Source organism: Dipteris shenzhenensis, chromosome 26, assembly GCF_047967505.1.
Source record: "Dipteris shenzhenensis isolate YYH24624 ecotype China chromosome 26, Dip_SZ_1.0, whole genome shotgun sequence".
Taxonomy (NCBI): Eukaryota; Viridiplantae; Streptophyta; class Polypodiopsida; order Gleicheniales; family Dipteridaceae; genus Dipteris; species Dipteris shenzhenensis.
In genome coordinates this window covers 45,310,911-45,336,300 of record NC_141621.1, presented here as the reverse complement: position 1 = coordinate 45,336,300, position 25,390 = coordinate 45,310,911, and the positions used below count along the sequence as shown (strand labels likewise).

General features: G+C 38.7%; 1 protein-coding gene across 6 annotated transcripts in view; it reads left to right on the top strand.

Annotated features, from left to right (window-relative positions):
- Positions 1-1,263, top strand: part of LOC147885152 (Protein kinase superfamily protein) — a 31,693-nt gene extending 30,430 nt beyond the window's left edge. For 5 of the 6 annotated variants that reach the window (XM_087397752.1, XM_087397749.1, XM_087397750.1 and 2 more), the window contains one exon: positions 669-1,262. In XM_087397752.1, coding sequence (XP_087253878.1) covers positions 669-929 — 261 coding nt within the window. In that variant the 3' untranslated portion in view covers positions 930-1,262. Of the gene's footprint in view, positions 1-668 lie in introns of all 6 variants that reach the window. The other variant, XM_087397753.1, reaches the window with a different exon arrangement.
- The last annotated feature ends 24,127 nt before the right edge of the window (positions 1,264-25,390 follow it).

Sequence of the window (25,390 nt, the reverse complement as noted above, 5' to 3'; positions counted from 1 at the left end):
TTGATAACTGAGATTGGTTCTTTAAGTTCAAATGAGAGTATTGTTCATTTGGGAGAATTATCGCTATGTTTCTAACAGAGATTTGGCTAAATTTCTATTCTATATAGTTAGTATTCTCTCATGTATATCAAGGCTGTATGTTTGATATCATGCAAAATAATTTTCTTGTATCTTGGAAAACCTTTTGCCCTGGTTTTCTGACCATATATTCGAATTAAATATTCAGTTGAAGCATTGGAGTTGTTCATGCAATATCCATAATGTGATCAATCTTTTCCTTTGCCCCGGAAGCGTTGGTTTTCTTGTATAATAAGGACATCCTAGTTGCAGCTGGAGAATTATGTTGGCATATCTTCACATGAATACTTTGGGCTGTCAGCAGTCAGTGAGTCCCACTGATAAAAGCAGACATTGAAAGTCTGGGCATGCAGAATATTACGTTACAGAGCTTGAAACTTTTCTAAGAATACCTCTCATTTCCACTTTAAAAACTCTGTACAAAATTTCTTCTGAACTTAGCCCTTCATGCCCAGCTTTCTGCTACGAGAGATTTATTTTCTCAGCTTTTTTTCTTGTGGGAAATCATGCTGGGGAGACCCCTGTGGTCCAAATCCCGATTGGTAGTTATGCCTTGTGCTGCTTATTCTAACGTTTATGTTATTTTGTAGGCCCAATCGCTGCTGGAAGGACGGCACTTAGGAGCACTGGTGGACAATACTTTGGGTGGCAATTTTACAGAAGATGGGATCAAGTCAATTGTAGAAATTTCTTTTCAATGTGTAAAGCCTACAGGAGACAGGAGACCCACTATGAAGGAAGTTGTGAAGGAGCTTGATGAGATATTGGAAAAGGAGAGTGGGTTCACACCTGGTACTGAGGGGGCGGCGTTTGTTGCTTTAGGTAGTGAGCTTTTTTTAAGAAGGGCATGATTTTTTGGGTATCAGGTTTTCTTCTCGACGAATATTCCCATTTTTTACAAATCTGATTCTTTATTGGGCTTTGTTAGTGTTCATAAGAGTGTAGCATATCCATTCAAAAGTCCAGGACTGTGCAAGCTGTAGCTTTGCTTGATGGAATAAGGTGGAATCTGTGGGGCAAGAAAAGCCTGATGTGGTCTGTTCCAAAGGATCAGAATTCAATAAAATGGGTTGCACAGCCCTGGATGATCATTGTACATTATCCACTCATAGACTCTCTTATTGTGAAATGTTTGGGCTGTAGGCCATAAATGCGTGACAAGTGTTAATTGCAATTGACTTAAATCAATTGAGCTGAATTTGAATTGCCTCTAAATGCATTGGGTTTGACTTTTAAATGTAAGCTATTTGCTCCAATTATTCTGTTCTGGGTGTATGTTAAGCTTGATCTATCTGTTGTTGCTTCCATTTCCCTTTTTAAATGAACTTCTTGGACCTCTGTTTTGCTTGGATTTGATCCGTTCATGCAAGCTTTATGTTTGGAATAAGTGTGTTGGAATTAGGCAAGGACTCATGCATCCAGTATGAAGACCGTTGTATAATGAATGCTCAAGTATGTATGGCTGTGTAGATATGTATGTGTGAGAGCACATGTTTATATGTTGGTCTACACTCACCGTTGGGTGCTGATGACGTTGGTGGGGATGCCATAGTTGCTGTGTGGCTGTGTAGATATGTAGGTGTGAGAGCACATGTTTATACTATAGTCTGCACTCACCGTTGGGTGCTGATGATGTTGGTGGGGATGCTAGTCCCTGCAATGCCTGACGGAGTTTATGGTTTTCAACCTTGTGACTGTCATGAGATTGAAACTGCACACTGTGTTAGTGTTCGTAGAGGATGAGTTTGGGCATACTCCTGGATTCATCTAGATATATAGATGATTCTTCACTCGGAACAGGTACGAAATGAATGGATGAGTTGATGTTTTGAGCGGCCAAAATCTTGGGAGTAGAGGGGATGTTGCTTAGGTTGACTACAGATTAACCAATTTTGAGACATCTTAGATCATTGACAGGAAGCTTGGAAAGAGCACAACGATTGCTTGAAAAGGGTATTGATGGTTGAGATAATTAGTCTAGAGTGATGTCATTCTATGATAATCTTTTTCTCCCCTCTCTTTAAAGTGAGGCTCTTGTAATTTCTGTTGATAGAGTGATACTAGTGATGTTAGTACAAGCTATGAAAGGGCTCATCTGCTGAAGATCTGGTGATTACCTTACAATGGTCAATATTTGTTACTGATGTGCTCAATGTCTGATATTCTTCCACATGAAACTTTGTTGCGGGGGTGCTTGTGCTTTGAAGGTTCAAATTATAGGGCCAGGATTCTTAAGTAGCATTGATGCAGCACAGTTTTGGTGATGGATAAGTCAGCATGGACAGGATGGCAAAATACAAAGCAGTTTTTGTATCTGATAGGCTATGCCTGCAAGTATATGTATGGGAACATGGACACACAAGTTCCCAAATTCGTATAATCCATTGGATCCCTTATATTTCAAGGATTTTCGTGACTCGATGGATCTTGTGGATGCTAATGTACGTTAATGGCTTCTAATGGCTGTTAAAGTACATCGAATTATCTTGAGTGGGTGCAGAAGCCCCAACAGCTAAAACTTCTGTAGATTTTTGGACTTAAGAACAAAAAAAATCTAAATTTGTACGATTGGATAGTCTTACAAAGGTATATTAATGGCTTCTAATGGCTCGACTCTTTGAAGCGGGGTATCACATGGTTCAACCAGGAGCACAACAGTCAGTTGATACAGATATAGGAAAATGAAACACAGTAAGCAGGGACAGCATTGGTGTGGTGATGGCTGCACAGAGAGAGAGAGAGAGAGAGAGAGAGAGAGAGAGAGAGAGAGAGAGTTCACAACATACCAACTGTTTCAGCTGAATTCGAAAGGTCCCCTTAGATGACATATGTCTATGAATGAATAGGGGGGAGAGAGAGAGAGAGAGAGAGAGAGAGAGAGAGAGACTACCAGCTCCTTCTCAAATCAAAGGGTGATGTTGCCTTTCTACTTCGCTGTTTCTTTTTTTTGTTTTGCTTACTGTTTTGTGCGTAGATGTCTAGTACTTATGAGATTCAGAACTTGAATTCAAATGTCATGATATGAGGGGCTGCATCCCTCTGTCATTTTTGCTCCTTTCAAGATTTCTTGGCTTTCTTAAAGGACTTGTGAGTGTGGAGGCTCACTTTTTATCTTAAATTTAGGAGAGGGGTGTGAGTGTGTGTGTGTGTGTGTGTGTGAGAGAGAGAGAGAGAGAGCGAGCGAGCGAGCGAGCTGGCATAGGGTAGTTAGAATTGTTTTTGTAAACAATTCTTAAGTAAAAGTTTTCTTTGTTGATGTGGGTAGAATTGAATGTTTTGCACAATTGTCAAGCATTGTTGTTGTTTGTCTTTTCAAGAGACTTGCAAATGTAGAGGCTAATGTTTGATCTCAAACATAGGAGCTCTATGCATGTGCATGGTGTAAAAGTAGGTAGAATTATGTCTGGTTTTTAAATTTAAAGTGGGTAGAGTTAATTGTTTGTTGTTGAATTTGCCCAAAAGTGAAGAGTTTGGGACCTGAGGAGAAAGAAAGAAAGTCTATTAATGGTCAGGGGAGACCAACAAGTCTATGGGACAACAAAAAACCATCTAGTACATTTGACTTAGGGAGGGTACATGGCAGTTCCTAGGGAGTGCAAAAGCAACCCCAATTATTTAGAATACATACATAATAGTTTGAAAGAGCAATCAGCCATACATCAGTTTAAGATTGAGAGTCTTTTGGTTTGGATTTAAACTCTTTGATTAGTGGTATGCCTTCGTGATAAACTGGCCATTTTTCGTCCTTCCTAGCTGCCTTGACTTTAGCTAATTTTGTTGCCTTATTCTTCAATTGAGCTCGTGCAAGTTCCTCAGCTATCCATATCTTGGTCCCTTTCAACTTGTAAGATTGTCGAAGAAGCTTGATTTGTAAATTTCGCGAATTAAGCGTAAGAATAGCATGTCCTTTGGAGTGCCGAATATTAGTTGCCTCATCATCATCACCATCATCATCATCATCATCATCATCATCATCATCATTGTCATCATCAACCTTCCATTCAATATTAGGCATGGTTGCTTTGACATGTGCTAAAGTCTCATTGAAAGAGTCATCATCTTTGAACCATCCTTCAGGGAGCTCCCCTACTCTAATCTTTGATACATTATCATGTTTGGCTTCGTGTTCTTTGATCTCTTCTTGGATATGAGTCTTGTTTGCCTTTGTGTTGAACTCCTCAATCACTTATTTCTTGATTGATTGTACTCAGTATGGACCATATTTCTGACTGTAGAGACTAGTTGAGGAGTAAGAGCTCTTACATGAGTTCAAAACCTCAACAATTACTGCGTGCTTGCTAGGTCCCTCTAGAACTTGAAGTCAGCTCAAGCCTTAACTCTCTGATTACTTGCTACAAATAACAAGTCTCTTCATGTTGTCCAACGATAGGTCGTTTGGACCCTTCTTGCCGGTAAGGAGAGGGTGACATGGTTGCAACTGTAGATTATCGAGTCTGGATAGTTGAGGTTGATGGAGTTTAGGGGGATTTGGAGGAGAGGGTAGACCGTTTCATATTGGCTATTTCTTTAGAACTCCCTAGTTGAACCGGGTTAGAGACCTTAGGAGCTTGCTACGAGAAAGTACAGGCTGGTATGATGGATTGGTACGAGATGTAAGGAAAGGGTATGGAGAATTGTACGGGTTGTGTGACAAGTTGTACGGGGGGTTTCGGGACTGTACAAAGAAGCTACGAGGAGCTGTACAAGACTGTACGGAGAAAGTACGACGAGCTATACGGAGGGGTTACGGGGGGAGGGAGAGAGAGAGAGAGAGAGAGAGAGAGAGAGAGAGAAAGAGAGAGAGAGATTAACATCCGCAGGAGGCCTTGCGAGCCTAGCAAAAAAATAGCAAAATAGCATGAGGGGTGACATGAAAATATCAAGTGCTGAGAGCTAGAGTCCCAAGTGCATGAATCGGCTCCACGTCTCCAGGCTCCATTGTGGCTCTTTGATGAGATGCAAAGAGCTCACGTATCTGCATCCGTCGAGGTGTCTCCCGTGGTGGTGGAGGGCATGGTCTTCTCGATCTTTGGATCTGATGGGCTATGTCAAGGGTGACGCCTCGCCTCAGTCGATCTCCCCTGAGTAGAGCTGAAATAGGTCGAACCTCGATCGTGTGTGCTTTAGTTGCTTGTCGCGTCGTGTACGGTCTTTGTGTCCCTCGTTAGAAGTGTTGTGTTGGCTCTCTCCACCAAGAGAGGGGTCGGTACAGCATGGTATGCATGCATCACCGCATGGCTTGCCAGTCACGGCATTCAGATGGACCGAGTTCAATATAGCATGGATGCACCGCCCGAGTTAATCCCACGGGATGAGATTAACCGCATCATACGATTAGATCTCCCTCAACTCCACACATCTCGCACTTTTGGGGGGGGGGGGGGACCAGGAGTTTCCCACCAAGACCCAGCTGTACTATGACCATTTTCTGAGAGTATCGGAGGATGAGCTTATCATCCAACCTCAATATCTCAAGGATAGAGGAGTCTCACACGCACTGAGGATTGCCATCGGACAGATGCGGGTCTCGTCCCATCAACTGAGGATCAAGGCAGGGAGAGCTGCTGGCATACCCAGAGAGCAGCGGACTTGCAGATTGTGCACGATGGAGGTGGTCAAGACAAAGGAGCATTTTTTATGTGTCTACCCAACCTACTATGAGATCCGAGGGTGCTACCACTGCCTTTTTCAACAGGGGCACGGCTTTGGCCCACTCTCAGGACGAATGATCCACTTCCAAAGCCAGGTCTATATTGGGCTCTACCTGATGGAGATGCGACAACACAAAGAGACGCTACTACGAGATATCAGAGAGTAGGAGGATGGTACAACCGCACCACATGGCACTAAGGTAGACTGAGCGTAGAGACAGGTCACGGATTTCTATGCATTTGACTCAACTCCAGGGCGAGATAGAGAAGGAGCTAGCCGACATGAGAGATGTTCTGCTAGTCGTATGGAAGATTCTAGTGCTAGTCTCGGAAGTCTCTTGCGAGGTAGGTCCCAAACTCTGTGGAGGAATGTCACTGTCTGAAAGATGGCATCAACCTGGAGAGGGGTCATGGCAAACTCTGCTTGTACTATATCTGATGGGGACTGAGGGCTTACTCCAAATCATCCTAGAGCCCATAATCACTTGTAGCCGCTCAAATCCCCTCCATTCTGTTGGAGAAAGATCACCCCCCCAAAAAAGGTGCCGTGTACAAGGCAATCGGCCCCACCAGAGTGTCAAAAAGCCAACACTTCGTCAGTGGATCTTGGAAGTACGCTTGGAAGTACTATCGCTCTAGTCGGGCCAAAGCACCATGTCCTCGTATGAGTCGTGCTCTGGCTACGTGGGTCATCGTGAAAATCGGCCCTATGAAAACTGCACCCAAGTATGTGTAGGACTGCATAGTCTCCACTGGCTGACTCTGGTATGTAAAGCTATGTCGGTGAAGCACTGTGTAAGGTGTGTTGAAGATCACGACCTTGGTCTTCCCAAGATTAACCATTAGGTCTCTCTTTGCAGAACACCCTCTAGGGCATCTAGATGTCTCTGTAGTCCCACTGCCAAAGATGACAGGAGGACTATGTCATCTGCGTATAGTAGAATCTATATCATCAAGTCAGCTAGTGGTGCTCCCTTGCCTCCTAGGCGGTCTATAAAAGATGTGATCTCATCAATGTAGAGCCCGAAGAGAGTCAGTGAAAGAGGGCATCCTTGCTCTACCCCAATCTGCTCTCAACCCAGTCTGATAGACCTCCTGGGGCACAAACTCTCCCTCTGATGGACTCATATAGGCTCACCACTCCCTAGATTAGAACCTTTGGAATCTGCATATCCTGTAGTCTCTTGATCATGCGGGATTGCGGGATAGTGTCGAAGCCCTCTGAAAGTCTACAAAACAAGCATAGACTTTCTAGCGTCTCGACCTCGCCTCCTCAATGATAGTCCTCAAGGTGAAGATGTGGTCTAGTGTGGAGTGCTGTCTCCCGAAACCTGCCTGCCCTCGAGCACGCTGCCCATGTGCCTCTGTATGGCTGCTGATGGCCCTCTCTAGTATCGTTCCATAAATCTTGGCCACTGTATGGCCAATCATGAGAGTGCGATAGTTCCCAGTATCCATGGGATCACCTACCTTGTGTATCGCGATGTACAATGGTGGCGGTACTCTAGGGGGGTGGGAAGCCATGACATATGGCGTGGTTGAACATCTGCGCTAGGACCGGAGCCAAAACCTCCTGTCCATGATCGAAATACTCAGTTCATAGCCCCTCATGGTCATGTGCTCTCTGGTTATGAAGCCAGCTGAGTGCAGCCCACCAGGGATGTTTCTATCGAAGCTATGCTTATATATTAATATAAAATCTTGGCGAAAGTTTTCAAGATAAATTTTTAGTTTCACAATATTAGTAGAATGTAGTACTTGTTTATATATTTTCTTTTGAATTTTGAAGGAAAAAATACAAATCCTAGCGAAAGTTAAAATTTTTTTGCATAAAAGTTTCAAATCATGGCGAATGTTTCAAACATTTATTTTTCTTAGGACATACAAACTTTCGATGCCAATATAAAAGTTTAGCTTCTTAACGAAAGTAACTTGAAAAAATCATCCATGCAGCCCACACATTCTGTGTAGTGAACAAGTGGCAAGTGGTGGGCCGGGGCATAGTGGACATATCAGGTGGTGCCTTCATCGGAACATCATAAAGAGAGCATGCATAAGTGTGCCAAACATCTGGGTTTGTGATGGAGATAGGCGGCTTCCCCTCCGATAGAAGCCCCCAGCCAATGGTGGGATCCCCCCCTCGAAATGAATTGATCACCTCGTCCATTTTGAGAGAGGTTGAGAGAGAGAGAGAGAGAGAGAGAGAGAGAGAGAGAGAGAGAGAGAGGGAGGGAGGGATGTAGACAAAAATATCCATGTTGTGAAGGGTTAGTTATAGGCTACTTAAAATGTCGTAGGGAAACTAAGGGAAGGACTTGATATAGAGGATATGGATACATGGTGCTTTTTGAAAAGAGTGAAGAGTGATGGAAACAATTGAGCTGATGGAGTTTTGCCCATGAGCATTTATGCAATAATTGACTTCAAGGAGAGTTTTCAAATGCAAAGGGGTAATTTTGGAGGTTGAAGATGCATACCATTAGTGAGCATTCAAAACCTTAAACGAATGGTTTGAAGTTTTCAAGCTTTGTAAATTAGTTATAGACTTGTTTTTAGGTGTGGCATTTATTTAGAGCTGAAACAATGGTGTGTGCTACATGTTGTGTGGATTGCTTTAAAAGCTTCCAGTGGTGTTCCAAAGTGATGAATTGGTTTTAATGATGTGCATGTGAGTAGGCTATTTCACATTTGTGCAAAAAAAGTCAAATCACATTTGCCATGTGCACTATCCTCTTAAATGGTCAAAGAACAAGGTGAATATTTCACTGGGCTTGCCAAACGTGGGTGTTGTGTATGATTCGACCCCATTGAGAAACAGAGACCGAGGGTCATTTCGAAGTAGAATGTAAGTGCTTGAATGGTCTGACCAATAGTAGTGACTTGTTTCAAACATTGCTGTTGTGCAGGGTCAATGCTTGTCCTAGATGTGGTTTAATGTTGATTGGTATATTGTTCTGATTGTTTGGAGTAGAGCAATGTTGAGAGCGTTTGTTGAATGGATTACTTGGTTCCAATTAGTGTTAAGGTCACCGACGATGATGATTGGGTTGGTGGCGCGTAGCTTTTAGAATCACCACCAAGTCTTGGGCACTTGTTCTTGATGACCACCTAACTGGAAATCTCTGATTGGAAAGGTATCTTTTTGTATGTTTGATTCCTCTCCCTTTTTTGCAATCGTTGTATATGTGATTAGTCTTTAGGTTGGTTTGTATAGCAGTGAAAGACTGTAGTTGTCATATCATGAAATTTGATTGAAGTTGGGAATGCTAGGTTGGTCGATGCTAGCTTCTTGATATCAATTGCTGTCTCCCAAAATGCCTTGGCGATTTGCGTTCAGTGAGAATGTGTTTAGGGATTCTATGATTATGTGGGAAGTGTTGTATGTTGTTATGGATTTTGCAAGCATTTCCATTTGGCCTTTTCTTTGTAGGGGTGAAATTTCTCTTAGAGCATCTGCATTAACTTTGATGTGTTAATCTCTAGTCTTCTAAGCAAGAAAAAATTGTTGATACAAGAGATTTGCAAAAGAGCTCTGTCGCTAGCCCATGCGTGCAAGAGTTGTGTACGCTAGCCCATGCGTTCGGATATTTTGAGGGTCGAATGCGATGCTTGCCATTGTTAGTCTTTGCGATCTGGCTTTTTGTATTGGGAATTGCTTTCATGTTATTATGTTTAGAGAATTTTTGTCGACTTAGAATTCTTTTGGGAATTGTTGTAATGGTGTCCATGTTGGCGATATTGTTTCATCATATAGATGTTGGTTTTTGTAGCGCGACTTCGAGCCGACATTTCTAGTTTGGAAGTCTATCCAAGCTATTGTTTGATTTTCTCTAGTACTCAAATGCTAAAATGTGCCGTCTGCACCATTGTCTAGTCCATCAAGGATGTCTATGTTGCCTCTGTAGACCGAGACCATCATTCCTTGTTTCAATGCCAATGTTGCATGCAAGCTTGATGTCACTTGTGGGTCCTTCGGTGCTTTGACTTGCTTGTTGCAGGTCTTGATTCTCTTATCGATTGGTCGGCCATCTGCACCATTGACTAGTCCATCAAGGATGTCTATGTTGCCTCTGTAGTCCAAGACCATCATTCCTTGTTTCAATGCCAATGTTGCATGCAAGCTTGATGTCACTTGTGGGTCCTTCGGTGCTTTGACTTGCTTGTTGCAGGTCTTGATTCTCTTATCGATTGGTCGCAGCATGAGCAGTTTCAGGAACCTTGTTGAATATATATATTGATTGTGGTTTTCTTTTTGCGCATTTGTGAAGAAGAGATGTGTGATTTCGGGGTCTGCGGAAGATGCCTTCAGGAATGTGTTGTTCAAGTAGTTTAGGTCTTTGTTCATTTTCTCACCAATCTTGCTTTTATTTAGTGCATCTATGAACTTTTTGTCTTTTTGGTGCATTGTTATTCATAGCTCATAGCATCGAATCTTGTTGGGCCAATAAGATTGTTCAATGAGGCTTTCTCGGCGATTAGCATTCCTTCATCATCGAAAACTAATTTCAAATTTTTGTATTGTGTGTTGAGAGTATTAAGCTTTTCTACTGCTAGACTTGTTGGGGTGTAAGCCGTTAGTGGAAGGTGTAGTGCTGAGTGTATTGTCATCCCTCTTATGTTAAACAAAACTATTATTTGTATGCCATCAAAGCCATTGGAAGGTCGACATCATTTTCTAATGTTTTGCATGTAATGTTGAATCAATCCTTGGACAAATGTGTGTAGTTTGAATGTCTTGCATGTTGCAGCGCGACCAGCTAGGGAACCGATGGATGGACTCTATGGGTTAGTCTCAACGTTTTTGAAGGGAAAATAAAGTAAGCAGTTTCATGGTAGAAGCTCATTGGGTCTTTGTGTTGACTGAAGTGGACAAATCATATTATTAGCTCACTCTTCAATTTCATTTGCCTATTGTGTGCCCTTTTGTATTTACTAGCATATTTGATTAAGTAATTGTTGCTCATTGTAGTAGAGAGAGAGAGAGAGAGAGAGAGAGAGAGAGAGAGAGAGAGAGAGAGAGAGCCCCTCTCCCTACCTTGCTATGCACTTCTGCCTAGGCTCCCTGGCTAGACGGCTTCATCAAGTTTTGCAAGGCTACTTTTCTTTTTAGTAGGAGTGCTATGTCTTCCTTGAAGTTCATATTAATGAAGACGAATTGTCTCAAGGAACAAGTTAGCGACAACGAAAGAGCGATATAGGTAGCTTGTTGTGAGCTTAGTTCTTGTGTGTTTATTGTATTACCTGTTCTTCACAAGTGTTTGGCTGTGTTGAGATTGTTCTTAATTTTATATTCGAAGGCATCTTTGATTGCTTTCGTTGTGATTGTCTCAGCCTTCGTCATGAAAGATGTGCAATATGCAAGTGCACCATGTGTATTTAAGATGAATTGTATGTCTGTGTTGGTGTCCCATAGTGACGATGGCTGAGAGTAGTGTAGATGCCCTTTGGTTCTCTTTTCATTAGGATTTATGGTTTTGTTATAGAATGTATGAGTGCTTAAATGTATGTTTCCTCCGTTATGTCCAATAATGCTAGTCATTTCTCAAAGGAAATGGTTATGTCGTGTCCAACGATTTCTTTATTTTTTATGGTAGTGCTTTGAGGTTTGGCTATTGTGGTTTTGCGTCTTTGCCAAATGGTTTAGAATGTAAGTGGTAAGAGGGAAACCCATATCTGCATGCTTTCCTTATTTTTTTGCATCCTCTTCAATTGTAGTGTGTCTGTGCAGTACGCATCATTTTGTCTAGCAAGCCACTTTCTACATATAGAAGGATGTCAATGAATGCAATTATTTCATTGCTTGAGGCTTCATTGAGCTTTAGTGCATTATCAATCCATATAAGGCCATGGTCGTGCTGGCTACCTCAATGTTGAAATTCTATAAGGAAGAAGTCTAATACCTTTCCAAGGATTTTGCTATTTCTTTTCAATTCTACTTTGATTGATAAGAAGCAATGGACATAATACGTCACTGTGGCGACTGGCTTGAGCATAGGAGATGTGGAAAGTATGACCCCGTATCCTCATCGGCTAATGTCTGGATTTATTTTATGCAAGCATTCTAGTAGCTTTGGCCATCGTCTTTCAGCATGCCGGGGTAATGAAAAATGTAGGAGGGCCAAGTTGTTGTATCATTGCAAAGACATTCTTTTTTAGCTTTCCCTTGTAGTCTGCATAAGTTCACAAATATGCAAGCCGTGGTGTAGTGTATCTGTGTTGAGATTCTCGCATCTTTGGCAACAACAGTGAAAGATGTAGGCTCTAGTTATAGGCTTTCTTGTAATGATCTAATGTAATGATCCCATTCGTGATTGTCCATAGTGGTCTAGTGCGAATCTCTTGAAGTGACTCCACACCTTACTTCTTGTGCCTTTTAATCTTTGGGGGACCCTGCACTGGCCTTGCAATACTGCTTGTTGATGCGTTCGCATTGCAAGTTTTCATTTCGACTATTGTAAACTCTTAGCATGTTATTATCAAGAAATTCTAATGCATGAGCCTTGCAACAATAATGGAAATGTGATGGATTAGCATTCTAAGCTATGCCTAACATCACTGAGGTTCTAAGTCCCAAAACTAAATCATTGGAATTTAGCTCATAAAGATCACCACACACATTATATTAGTTTCTCCAAGATGCAATTCCTCGATTATCTTTGTGATTGCCATTGATTGCATGCTTTCCACTGGTATTAGTTTCCACTGAGTTAATGCTAGGAGGACACACGTATTTATGGGAAATGATTGAAAGAAGCTCTAGTCAACTTCCAAACTATTAATTATTTCTAGGCTAAGTGATTCCATATTGAGAGCTCTAGGATTGAAAAAGCAAATATTTACATGAAGGACTCACAAAGTGAAAAAAAAGAAAGTGAAAATATTCACTATATTAAAAATTTACAAATTGTTTGCAAAGCATTTGATACTTTGCAAAGAGTTGTATGTGTTTTCAAATTCCAAAAAATAGTTGCAAAGGCTGTGATAGTAAAATGCTACAATTTGAGTTGTATATATATCACAAAGCTAATTAGAATGTATGTGACATTATTGAAGGAAGTTACTTATAGATTTCTTGAGCTTTCTAAAGTCAAATATTAAAAAAAAAATATTTGGAAGTCTAATTAGAGTTTTGAGACATTTTGAATCATAGTCAATTTAGGTTCATTCTTGACTCTACAATCTCAAACGCAGCAGCTTTGATGAAACTAGAAGCTCATAATGCACATTCCATCAAGGAAAAAAGATGAGAAATCTATTTAAAAAAGTTATATATATTTCAGAATTGTAAAATGTACATTCACATATTGCTCACAATTTCTATATATGAAGAACAATTGTCTGTATTTCAACTTCTTAGCAGTAATTACAAGTCTTTCAATATTCTGAAAATTGGTCACAAAGCTTCAAGACTTTACTACCGACCCTTTGAAAACTTAATTCATGGGTTGGTCCACAAAGTATATTTGACAATGAGCCCACAAACCAAGGGGGCCCACCTGGGGTAGGACAAACCAAAGTCCTCCCAAAGTGCATACAAAGATGTGTCACCACAAGAAACGAGCAACCAACCATTGGTGCATGTGAGCTGCCACTAGACAAGAAGCCGCACTTAATTCTGCTATGAATCATGACACTTCATAGCAGTCAAAATTTGCTTGTAGTAAGCTACTACCATGTGTTGAATACCGACAGACAACCCCCAGATAGTGCACACAGTCCACAGGCCAAACTTGCTCTGATACCATGTCAAAACCTGTAGAGAGTGCCATGGGTCAATCCGGAAGCACCGAGTGCAAGGGCCCCATTCCTCTCCCATAGACATGCAATAGCCTCTCTCTCTCTCCCGAAAGGTCTTGAGAGGGATGAGAGAGAGGGTTTCCACCACCTAATATATCCAAGACCCATCAATCCCCCACATTGCTTGTGGGATTAGTAGGCCAAAGTCCACGTGTCATCAAGCACCTCCATGAGCCCAAATTGCCCATTTTCCAATTAACCATTTTGATCCACACAAGGGAACACATGTTATTTAATTTATTTACTACTTAATGAAATAAATAATAATAATTAATTAGTAAATTGTTAAGAAATTATTTAATAAATAATTAAGGAGGTATTTAGGAGCAATAATTATATAACAATGAGTTTGACGATTATTTAACAATTCATAAATTTTGTTAAATAAGTTAATTAGTAAATATTATTAATTAAAAATTAGTTAGTAATTAATTAAGAAATTCATGAGAAAATGAGATTGATAAAAAATTATGCTTGTCTCTTTGAGCCTATTTGGGATTTTTGGTTATATGATAATTTTACCTTCCCCTTTTTAATCAAAACCTTCACTAGAAATTTGAGAATGTAGTCATATTTGTAGTCAAAACGACATGTTTGTAGTCAAAACGATTGGAAAAGGGACAAAGTTCATTTTTGATGTCAAATGTGCATAATACTATATACTATACTAAAAATGATTTTTTCTTCCCCTCACATTCTCTCCCTACTGCGATTTATCCACCAATTATTTCCATCATTTTGACTACCCAAAAATAATGTGAATGGAAATAACAATAGCTTTTTAAAGCCATTTATGAAAACATGGTACCTGAAATAATATGTTCTCTTTCAAACTATTTAGATTTCATGAATCTGTGATAGGATTTATGAAAATATCTCTTCTTAAATTGAGGTTAGAGGTTATAATGCTTTAATGAGACCATTCATGATCTTGAGGGAGAGATGAGACATGCATTTGGTGAGATGGGGACAATGCTAATGATATGCTAGCTTATTCCTGTATCTCATTATATTTGAAGATACTCTTACTATTGGAGAGCAAAACCATGTCATCTTCTCCAAATGTGGCTTTTAGGAAGCCAATTGTTAAAGGATAGATCCTAGAGTGCACAGATGTTCATTTAGTAACTCTCCCTCATCTTGAGATTAATGATTTTATGTTTAAGAAAAAAATTTAAATTAATGATTTTACTTCCAAGCAGATTTTAAAGTTTTGTCACTTCTAAGATTTTAAAGTTTTGTCCACACTTCACTTTGTGTCTTGTTAAAATCCACATGGTGGATTATGTTGTTATCAAGCCCTAGGCCAATGATAACCATGGCCTTATCATTTTGGTTTTCTCAATGAAGGATATTTTCGTCGTTTGACTTCGGCTTCTTTTCCTTGTTATTTTCCACATTTGAAATTTCTTTTCGCATGAGAAGAAGCTTGGTCTTAGTTTTGCTATTTTAAGATATGATAGTTCAAAGTACAATGTCCATGGAAAGTGTCTGACTATGCCCTTCCAAACAAAAGGTAGATTAATCATAGCAAATATTTCATTGATCTTAAATATAGTAAGTGTTCTAATAATTCTGTCAAGTATCTTATTTGATTAAAAGTGTCTACCTAGCGATTAATCTTAAAAGTGCATACCTAGTGATTAAACATAGTAAGTAGTTATCTTGCCAATCTTTTGTATATAAGTCATTAAAGTAAGTGTTCTAATAATTATATCAAGTATCTTATTTGATTAATCTTAAAAGTGTATAACTAGTGATTAAACATAGTAAGTAGTTATCCTATCACACTTTTGTATTGAAAGTTATCTTAAAGGTTCTCATTACCAATCTATTCATCATTAGCAAAATATTCATCATAAGAAGTATTTATGGAAGCTTAGCAAACACTTGGATTTTTCACTAAACTTTAGTTTTAAAATTTAGACAAAAAAGTACCATTACGAGTGTATTCATAAATTTTGGACTTTTTCTTAGTCTATTTTTGAATTTGGACTTACACAAGTCCAATTTTTTTGAATAGTTTGTTCATTTGAATTATATCTTTGAGAGGAAGATCACTAAGATTGAGAATCTGTAGAAAGGCATATTTGAATTTAAAGCCATCATGCATACTCCTTCAGAAGCTAAAGTTTTAGAGCAAGAGTTTTCCATCCATGGAAATTGAAATTTTTTACCAACCGTAAGGATTCCAAGCTATTGCACTAGGTTTTCAAAGCATAAGATCAAGTAGATGTGCATGACATAGTAGTATTTTTGTGACTATTGATGATGCTCATAGAGAGACATTAGCAACCGTTCTTAAGGCAAAAGAGTCAAATCCATTCAAATATGTAGAAAATGAATTAAAATCCATCTTTACAAGCTATTTAAAGAAAAGAACAAGAAATTGGGAGAGACTGTTGATGCACAACTAAGTAAAAATTTGTCTCTTAGAGATATAGATACAACTAAACAACTTGAGAAAGAAGTGTAATAGACTACCTCACATGAGGAGTTAGTTGGGTAGTCTATGGATTCAGAACAAGAAGTTAATGCTATTCACCCTATGGCCATGGCATTGCCATAGCAATTTTGTTTGTTAGTACTATGTAAACACACAAAAATATTTTTAAAATATGTAAGAATATTTACTCTTTTTTATTTTGTGCACTAACACCACATATAATGCTTTATTTTGGGATTAGTAGACGATTGTGCTTGGGGGTAGTTGGAAACTTGGTATTGCACCAAGCCCTTCTCTATTTTCCAACACAATCTTGGATTGGTATGATGTTACATCAAGACAATGGTATACTAACTTCCAGCAGAATGATCCTAGCGACAATTATGCAGATTCAACGGTGCACAAAAAAAAGGGGTTGCATGTTGCTAGCAAGAAGATGTGCTTGAAATAGGCTCATCTTTGCCTAGATATCAAAAGAGTCTTGACGGGGAGAGCTAGTCACAAATGTAGTTATTGGGCCATGAATGCAAAATGACATCATGATGATTTCTTATGCATTCACTATGGTCATGACCTCTATGAATCCTTGGAGAGTTGGAAAATTGATGTAATTGGGATTGGATGATTAGAGGTAAGGCTTCACGTGTGTGTGTGTGTGTGGATTTAATAATACCATCAATAAATGAACCGTAAATTAACTCAATCATTTGTATGATTACAAAAAGTTGCATATGAGAAATGGATTAACATATTTGAGAAAACTAAATTCAAGTAAATTATATTGCAACCAAAAATTGATAGGGTCCCTAGCTAGAGGCATCATAACTCTACCACCATTGGACAAAGGTTGACAAACTATTAATGGTAGATAAGAAATTCTTTATATCTAGTTTGCAAAATTAAGCATAAAATTGGTATAAAAGTGTTGAATCCATCGGGTAGTCTAGGCTTCGAGGCCAGGGCCTAACCTACCACCATTCAAACAACACTAGGTGTTAGAACATCATAGTAATGCATGTTTTCCTTGGCTTGTTATTGCTTTACCTAAGAGCAAGGCATCCCTCTAGATTCTAAAGTAAAAATATCAAAGTATCTTCAACAATACAAGGGGACATTCCACACCCATGAGTGAGCAAAAAAGGTTTGAGGGGTCTGCTCCCCTACTTACCTTTGTTGCCTCCTTTGCTCTCTACTTTGGTCCCGGGGGATTCACTCTTCATTAAAGGGGGACGTCACCTGCGTGCATGAACTTCAAGAAAACCCCCTATTTAAGATCCACGTAGGATGATAAAACACCCCTATTTAAGCTTATAAGATACCACCAAAATTCCATTATGTCCCCCCCTTTCCTTAAATCTACATTCTTTCTCAAGCATTTAGATTACATAATAAGCAAATTTAGGTTACTTTCCCTATGACTATATAACACCATACACAAAATCAAACTTGTTTGGACTAGTTACCCAAGGTAACCTATATTATGTCCCCCCTTCTTAAATATGACATGGTCCCCCTAGCTTAAATTCAATATTGGGGAAAAAAAAAGGGCCCCCACCCCTAATATATAAGCTTATGCCTCATTTCAAAAAAACCCCCTATTGTACACTCACGTGATATCATAAGTTTCCCCCTGTGAATCCCCTGGGACTTTGGTCAAGCACTTATTATGCCATCTTTTAATTGCTTACATACTTTTTTTGCTTAGTTCTCTTTCCATTATTCTCCTTAAATGACTTGCTTTCTTTGGACCCTCTTTGCTGGGCTAGAACTTCTTGCTACTCATGTAGTACATTAACTCCCTTCTCCTTCTCTGTTACACTCTTGGCTAGCCCGTATTGGAAAGACGTGTGACTTTTCTTGGTCCTTTTCTTTTGCTTGTGTTCATTTTCTACACACACACACACACACACAATCATTTTCTTCCTTTTTTCCATGCAACTTACATTCTTTCCTTTGTTACCTCCCTCTCTCTATCTTCAAATGAAACTTCCTCCCACGCTCTCTTCCCTTCCCCTCTCTTTCTTTTAATTTCCCTCACACCCTTTCTCAACTCCCCCCCCCCCTTTTTTTTTCCTAATCTAAAACATGTTTTTAAATCAAAATATTTTTTATGCTAATATTTTTCTAAATTTTTGTTAAGTCTTCCTAAAATTTCCCAAATTTTTTCTAAAATTTACTAAAATTTCCCTATTATTTTTTCTCCCTTTTGTTATATTTCTGTATGTTTCATATATCTCTCTCTGTCTCTCTCTAAACTTCCCCTTAGTTCTTCCAATTTTTCTATTTTCTCCTCTCATTAGTCACTCCTCTCTCTTTTTCCTAAGTTCCCTAAGTTCAACTCTCTCAAACTTCTCCTCTCTCTATTTCTCCTCTCTCTCCCTATTTTTTCCTAAGTTTTTCTTTTCCTCTTTCATCCCCCTTTTTTTGCTAATTTCTTTTATTATATCCTAATTTCCTATTTTCCCCTAATTGTTCCCTATTTCTTCCTATTTCTTCCTTTTTTTCTTTAATTTCTTCTAGATTTTTTCTTTTTTTTTGCTATTCTCCCAATTTTCCCCCTTTTTTCTTTAATTCTTATCCTAATTTCCTATTTCCCACTAATTGTTCTCTATTTTTCCATATTGCTTCGTATTTTTTACTAATTCCTTCAAATCCTTTCTATTTATTTTCCCTAATTCTTCCCAAATTTTCTAATTTCCCCTTCTTTGAAATTCCTTCTTTAAAATTCTTTCTTTAATTTTCTTCTTTTTTAAAATTCGTTCTTTAAATACCTTTGAAATTCCTTTAAGCTCCTCTTTCTTATGAATTCTCCTTCCCTTATGCTCTAAATCTTAAAATTACATTTATTACTCTAATCCTTAGTTTCTCCTGTCCTCCTCCTCCTTTATGTTCACACACCTAAATACATTAAGCTTTTTCGCCTTACATAACCATTTATTTACTTTTCCTTTTCCTTAAACTCACCCCAATTTTTTTAACAATTAAAGAATAATATAAAAAATTAGCTTTATAAGTCTATAGCATGAGCAATAGTTTTTATTGTGATCCTGATAACTAGGGTGCAATAGGCCACCCAAGGGGAAAGGCAGAATAAATTATGAAATTCATAATAAGTCATTTTAAATTAACAATGTTTTAAATTGAAATGAAAAAAGTAAGTTGAGAATATCAAAATTGTATGCTTTTTGCTTTTTAGTGTTTAAAAAGCAAAGATATGCTTTTACCCATGAGTCTTTATGCTATTTGAATAAAACCTTCATGATTGACATTATTTAAAATCAATCTAAGGGCTCATATTTGTAAGGGCTAAAATCAATCTAGGGGCTCATGTTACACATGGCTCAAGGAGATGGAAGAAAACCGAAAAATATGATAACTATAAGTTTTGAAAGTTAAGAAAGGGAAATACTTGACTATAAACTAAGAAGGCAATAGTAGGTCCGAGCAAATGTCATCTTAGATCAATACGGCCAAAATACTTAGGCCCAACTAGCTAATCCATCAAGGCATTGGATACTTGTTCTTAATTGTGATTTTGTTGCAAGGTCTTGCTTCACTTTTTGAAAAGATGCAAAAAACACATCTGAAATGGAAACAATATTAAAATATGGTATTATTGAACAACAAATCATTAGTCTTTCTTTTATCAAAATTAGTATTAGAGAAGGAGCTCTATGCACCTGAGCTCCTCCATGCTCAAGCGTGTCCCACTACAGCCAATGTGTATTATGTTCCTTAGAACCAATATAGTTTTGATGAGAATGGAAAAGGATTGGGCATCACAAAAGTCCCTACTGCAGACCATCGGATATGTTTACCTTGAGAAACTTGGAGAATGCGAGCTATTTACTTTTGTTGTTATTAGCTCTAAATTGCAAAAGAAGTCGGTTGATACATCTGCGATGCTGATACATTTGAAGCCATCCTCCATCTTCTTACCGTAAAGACATGACCATATTCCTATCCTGGTTACTTCTCACCTCGATCGTTTTGGTGAGCTAGTGGTCTCCATTATTTCAAACACTAATGAGGGACGCATTCGTGGAAGCCGTTCCTTCTTATGACCATGGACACTGGAAGAAAGCATGGGCATCCAAATTCGTTGCCATAACCACAAAAATTATCGCCATCGACATGAGCCACATGAAGAATTTAGATGGGGCCTTGTTTTCCCCAAAATGAGCTCTATTGTCTTGGCAAGGGCCTCTTGGAGCTTGGCCATGATGTTAAGCTCGCAAGCTGGAGCCAATGTAGAGCCAGGCTTCTTATGGAACAACATCGTCCAAGGCAGGCATTGCAGACACGAGCGATCTCTATTGGTTACAATGAATGGATTGGGAGCTACAAAGGGAGTTGTTTTGGGTGCAATATCCCCTCCTTCCATTGTGTCCATCCCATTTGTTCCATCCAAAAACACCTTCCTAGAAACTGTTCGACCTCTGCGCACCATTGCGACAACGTGGATTGCAATATGTCTTTCCATTCGATCCATAGGGAGTCACAACATGCCAATGGGGGGCAGCGGTGTAGTGATGGTACTACGGGAAGGGGGAGGGATGGAGGAGAGGGTACGAGGGGGGAGAGAGCAAAGGGTGAACAAGGAAGAGAAGCAGCTTTGAAGAAGGACAAGAAGCTTCCATACCTCTATTCAAATGAGGCAAATGGAAGAAGAAACCATAGCTGAGCTTGAAGCTAAGCTTGAAGCCATAGTTGAAGAGCTTGAAGAAGATGATGATGGCAAAGATGAAGAAAGCATTTAGTGGATGCAAAATTTGGTGAAGCGATGGATAAGACAGATCAGTCACTGCAAAAGGTTTTCCTTTGATTTGAGAACAAGCAGTTAGCACAACAAATGAAAACGGTGGATAAAATTTGGAGCACAGAAACTGATACTAGAAACAACATATGAGCGGCAAAGCCATAAATCCATGTAGTGGGTGATATGCTAGACAAACGCCCAAAAGCAACAAAAGTGGGGATAGTCATCCATGGGTCCGTTTGTGATGTTTCATCATCATTGGAAGCTTGCAACAAGTAGCTGGTCACCAAGGTCTCTAAGCATTTTGAGGGGAAGCTCAGTAAGAGGGGGGTTGAAGCCATGATCATTTGTGAGAAAACCAAGCAGCTAGACTAGGGGTCGTCGATCTCTGCACATCACTTAACATGGTGCTCGTGCAAGAAAAGCACTGCAAATTTCAAAGCATTTCTTTTTCATAGAAAGAAGGCTTCTAGCCCTTAGATTGATTCAAGATCAAGGGTCTATAATGGAGCACGTGGTTGAAGGAGGGAGCCTAAAAGGAAAACTTCCCTTGCTTTTTCATAGAAAGAAAGCTTCTAAGGCTTAGATTGATTCAAGATCAAGGGTCTATAATGGAACACTTGGTTGAAGGAGAGAGCCTAAAAGGAAAACTTCCCTTTAGGCTACCTACTGTAACAAGGGAGGGGTGTTTATGACACCTGTTTTCCCAACTAAATTAAAATATGGTTCTTATCATTTTTCTTGTTGGATGGTGGCAGGTATGCAGACTCCCCTCTTTAATAAAAGTGATGCTTATGATGACTTATTAAAGCAAAACTTGTTTGTGTAGTCATACATTCTATAAGTCTTTTGCAAATCGTGCTCCTCTCGTTTTTTTGTAATGTCTCATAGAGCAGTTTTCTCTTTTGTTTCTATTACCATAATTGTTTTCATTTCACTATGAAATGGGGTTTTGTCGAGTCTTCACACACACATACACACACACACACACAACACACACACACACACACACACACACACACACACAAGTAACCCCTAATTTTACATAATACTATCTTTTATGTGTGTTTCATAGTATACTTCTTTTGTTTTATAATAAATACATGACAAATTTTTTCCTTATTATTCAAAATTTTCTTAATCTTTTTCAATCAAATGCTTGTAATTTAAATACTTTATTCGATTTTAATTCTTCATTCAATTGGTTTTTCTTATTAAGATAAGTTCTTCATTCGATTTAAATTGATCGATTTCTTTTGCATCTTATGTACTTTTTCCTATAGCAATGTAATTAATAATTATAGATTTGTTGATGGACCTCGTACATAGTTAGTTGCAAGGAAGACCGTAGCTTGGAGTTGATTATTGATGTTGTAGTTTCTCTAAGCTCTTGAGGCTCTCTTTTTCTTTAGAGTCCGTGAATAAGCTCGACTAAGAATCAAAGATCTACCTCTTCTCTAAAAAATTATAAGACAACCTCTCAATCGAATATGGAGAATTCTTCTCTCCGAACTCTCTCTCAATAGAGCCTATCAAAGAAACTCTCTAAACTTCAAAACACCATAACATGAGTTCTAGAAAATAGATATGGGAGTTTTCTAAAGAAAAATAAAGGTTGAATGGAGATCTACAAGAAGATCTCTGCAAGAGTGATGAAGGTGTCCCAAATAGAGGGCTTATGCCTTGACAGAACAACGGTTTTCATGCCTTGATGGAACAAGGGCTTGCACTCTCTCTCAAGAAAAAACTCTTATTGGAGGATGCCTCGCAACAAGGAGGGCTTGACACTCATGAAGGAAGTGGGAGCACAATTGGCTTTGATACCATGAAGTGGGGAGAGAGAGAGAGAGAGAGAGAGAGAGAGAGAGAGGAGTGCACACGATGTAGCTACCTCTGCATTATGTTGCATTGAATATAAGCATAGATATATGCATGTGAACCCCTTAGCATTAGGGTTAGGATTTGCCTCTAATGCCCTATCTAGATGGTGCAATTCACACCATCCTTAACAACCTAGTGGCTTTACAATATAGGTGGCATATATTACACACACACACACACACACACACACACACACACACACACACACACACACACACACACACACACACACACACACACACACACACACACACACACACACACCATTGTAAGAGTAGAATACATCCAATCATTTGGGATTACTAAAAAGGTGCAGTGGGTCAGTGGTTGTAAAACAAGCTTAGTGGGAATTTACTATTTGGCATTTACATTTAACAAGCGAAGTGGTTGTAAAATAAGTGCATTGGGGAGTTACTATTTGGGATTTACATAAAACATGGGAAATGGTTGCAAAACCAGCACGGTGGGTTTGGGATTTATCCATTTTTAAAGGATAAGTGGAATACATTTTTCTAGAATGCATTTTCTTATACTGTCTTAGTTGCCCATTACTCCAAGGCACCCCATGATGTGCTCATGTGTGTCTTAATTCATTTTGAAAATACTCTTGGCCTTCTTTCATCTATGCATATCTTATAATTGAAACTTAATAGATGAGAGTACACACATTTTTGCAGACTCTTATGTAACAGTTTGTAATTGTGGCCTCTCTTGGATGTTTTTTTGGACTAGGCACTCCAACTTCTACATCCCACTTCTCATATCTTATTTCCCAATGATCCTTAAATGCTTCCTCAATCTTGTGCTTTAAACTAATCAAGCTAGTCCAAGAATGACTCAAACCAACCCATAAACTAAACCAAATTAATTTATGGTCATTAATTATTTTGGATCAAAAAATATATTTTTGTTTAATTTTGTTTTTTGAATATTTGAAGCATTCCTATAATTCAACATCTCAATTATCAGCCAGGTTCGACCCGAAACTCCTACCCTTTTGGAACCATAGTCCAATATGAATGCAATTTTACTTGAAACTTGATCCAAATACTTCTATTTCACTAAAATCTCTTATACTATGGCTTCACTAAGAAGATCTGATGCATCTATGACCTTTTGGCTTTGCTCAAAGCCCCGATCTATGCTTTGGTTTTTTTGATGAGTCACATACTATGTATCGAGGCTCACATGGGAGTCCTATGCAAATTCAACATGTCAAGTTGTTATGGCTGATATTATATACTTGGAAAAGGCCAAGAAAAGCTCCAAGTAAATCCTCAAATAAAGTCCCATGCAAAATCAAACAGGTTGATAATAAAATTTTTATATCTTAACATGTAATCCACTTTGTGACACAAAAGTCTTATTGATAAATATGTTGGACTATGACAAAGACATGCACACAAGAAAAATACAAAGGTGGAGCATATGCCTATAGAATTGGCATGGCATCAATGTGGAAGGATTTACCATTACATTAGTACCTTTTTGTTATAATTTTCAAACTATAATAGCAATGGATAAGATTATCAAAGAGGTGGAGCCCAATTGGATGATGATGAGGACAAGGGGGAGGAGGAAGAGTAAAAAGAGGAAGTACAACAAGACCCATAAATAGGGAATGACGAGGACTGCTTTTATGAGTCCTATTTGGATTAGATGTATTCAGTACTAAGTGCATATTATATAAACAATGTCATAAGAGTGGGACATTGCTCAAATATATATTTTTTAGTACATTGCATCAACATAAGCATTGGTATTTTTTGGTGATGATTGTTTTCACACTATTCTAATGATAAAAGAGACGTTACAAACCCAAAATATTTTTTGAAGCAAAAAATAAGAGACAAAACGTTTCCCTTTTATTTGTGGCAGAGAGATGGAGTTAAGGAGTGCAGTGAAATGATCATCACTTCATTTCCATGAAACTTTGGGTTGATGGAACTTAGGCCTACATTGATGTTTTGGGGTTGGAGACATTTTCTTAAGGGAGGATTCAAAAAGGAATGTTGAATTCACTCCTGAGAGGAGAGAGTAGTGGTGGCAATAGTGATGGGAGGGGAGCAATGGAGAACACTAAGTTGGAGACTGGAATTGCAAACTCTCTATCTGTCTATCTGTCTATCTGTCTCTCTCTCTCTCTCTCTCTCTCAATTCGAGGCTTGAATTTTCTTTTCTTGTTCCCACCATCAATTCCTCCTTTTATGAAGGTGCTGGAAGAGTGGAGGATATAAATGTTAGGATGTCTAAATCTTGGTAGAGTGGAGGATATAGATGGCATAATACCTAACTATCAAGGAAAAATAGTTCAACCACACAAATCAAGGGCTGTTACCAAGATAGATTGGCTTCAAATAACTTATCTAAAAGAGTTTCATTTCCAAGGCTGTAAAGCATCAAATAATCCTAAAGGCCATTCAACATGCATTTGACTTTATACATGAAGATAAAGCATGGGACCAATTTCACAAGCCAAGCACCATGTAATGCTACTAGAAGAGAATATGGATTTATGATTCTTATCTGACATTATTGTAAGAAACTTTGTATTAGAAGAGTTGTGAAAGATAGTTTTGAAGCCCCGAACGCCTAGGTACTTGGAGTAAGATAGGCTCTAAGAGACATAAGCATCTCTTTCAAGAGATTTCTTACTCCCTTTGACAACCTCATTAGATTTTGAGACAAGACTTTGTAAATTTTGACCAATACATGTTGTCACTGTCTCTCTCATATGTGCATTTTGAGAGTGTTGGTCACCTACAATTGTGTCATTGC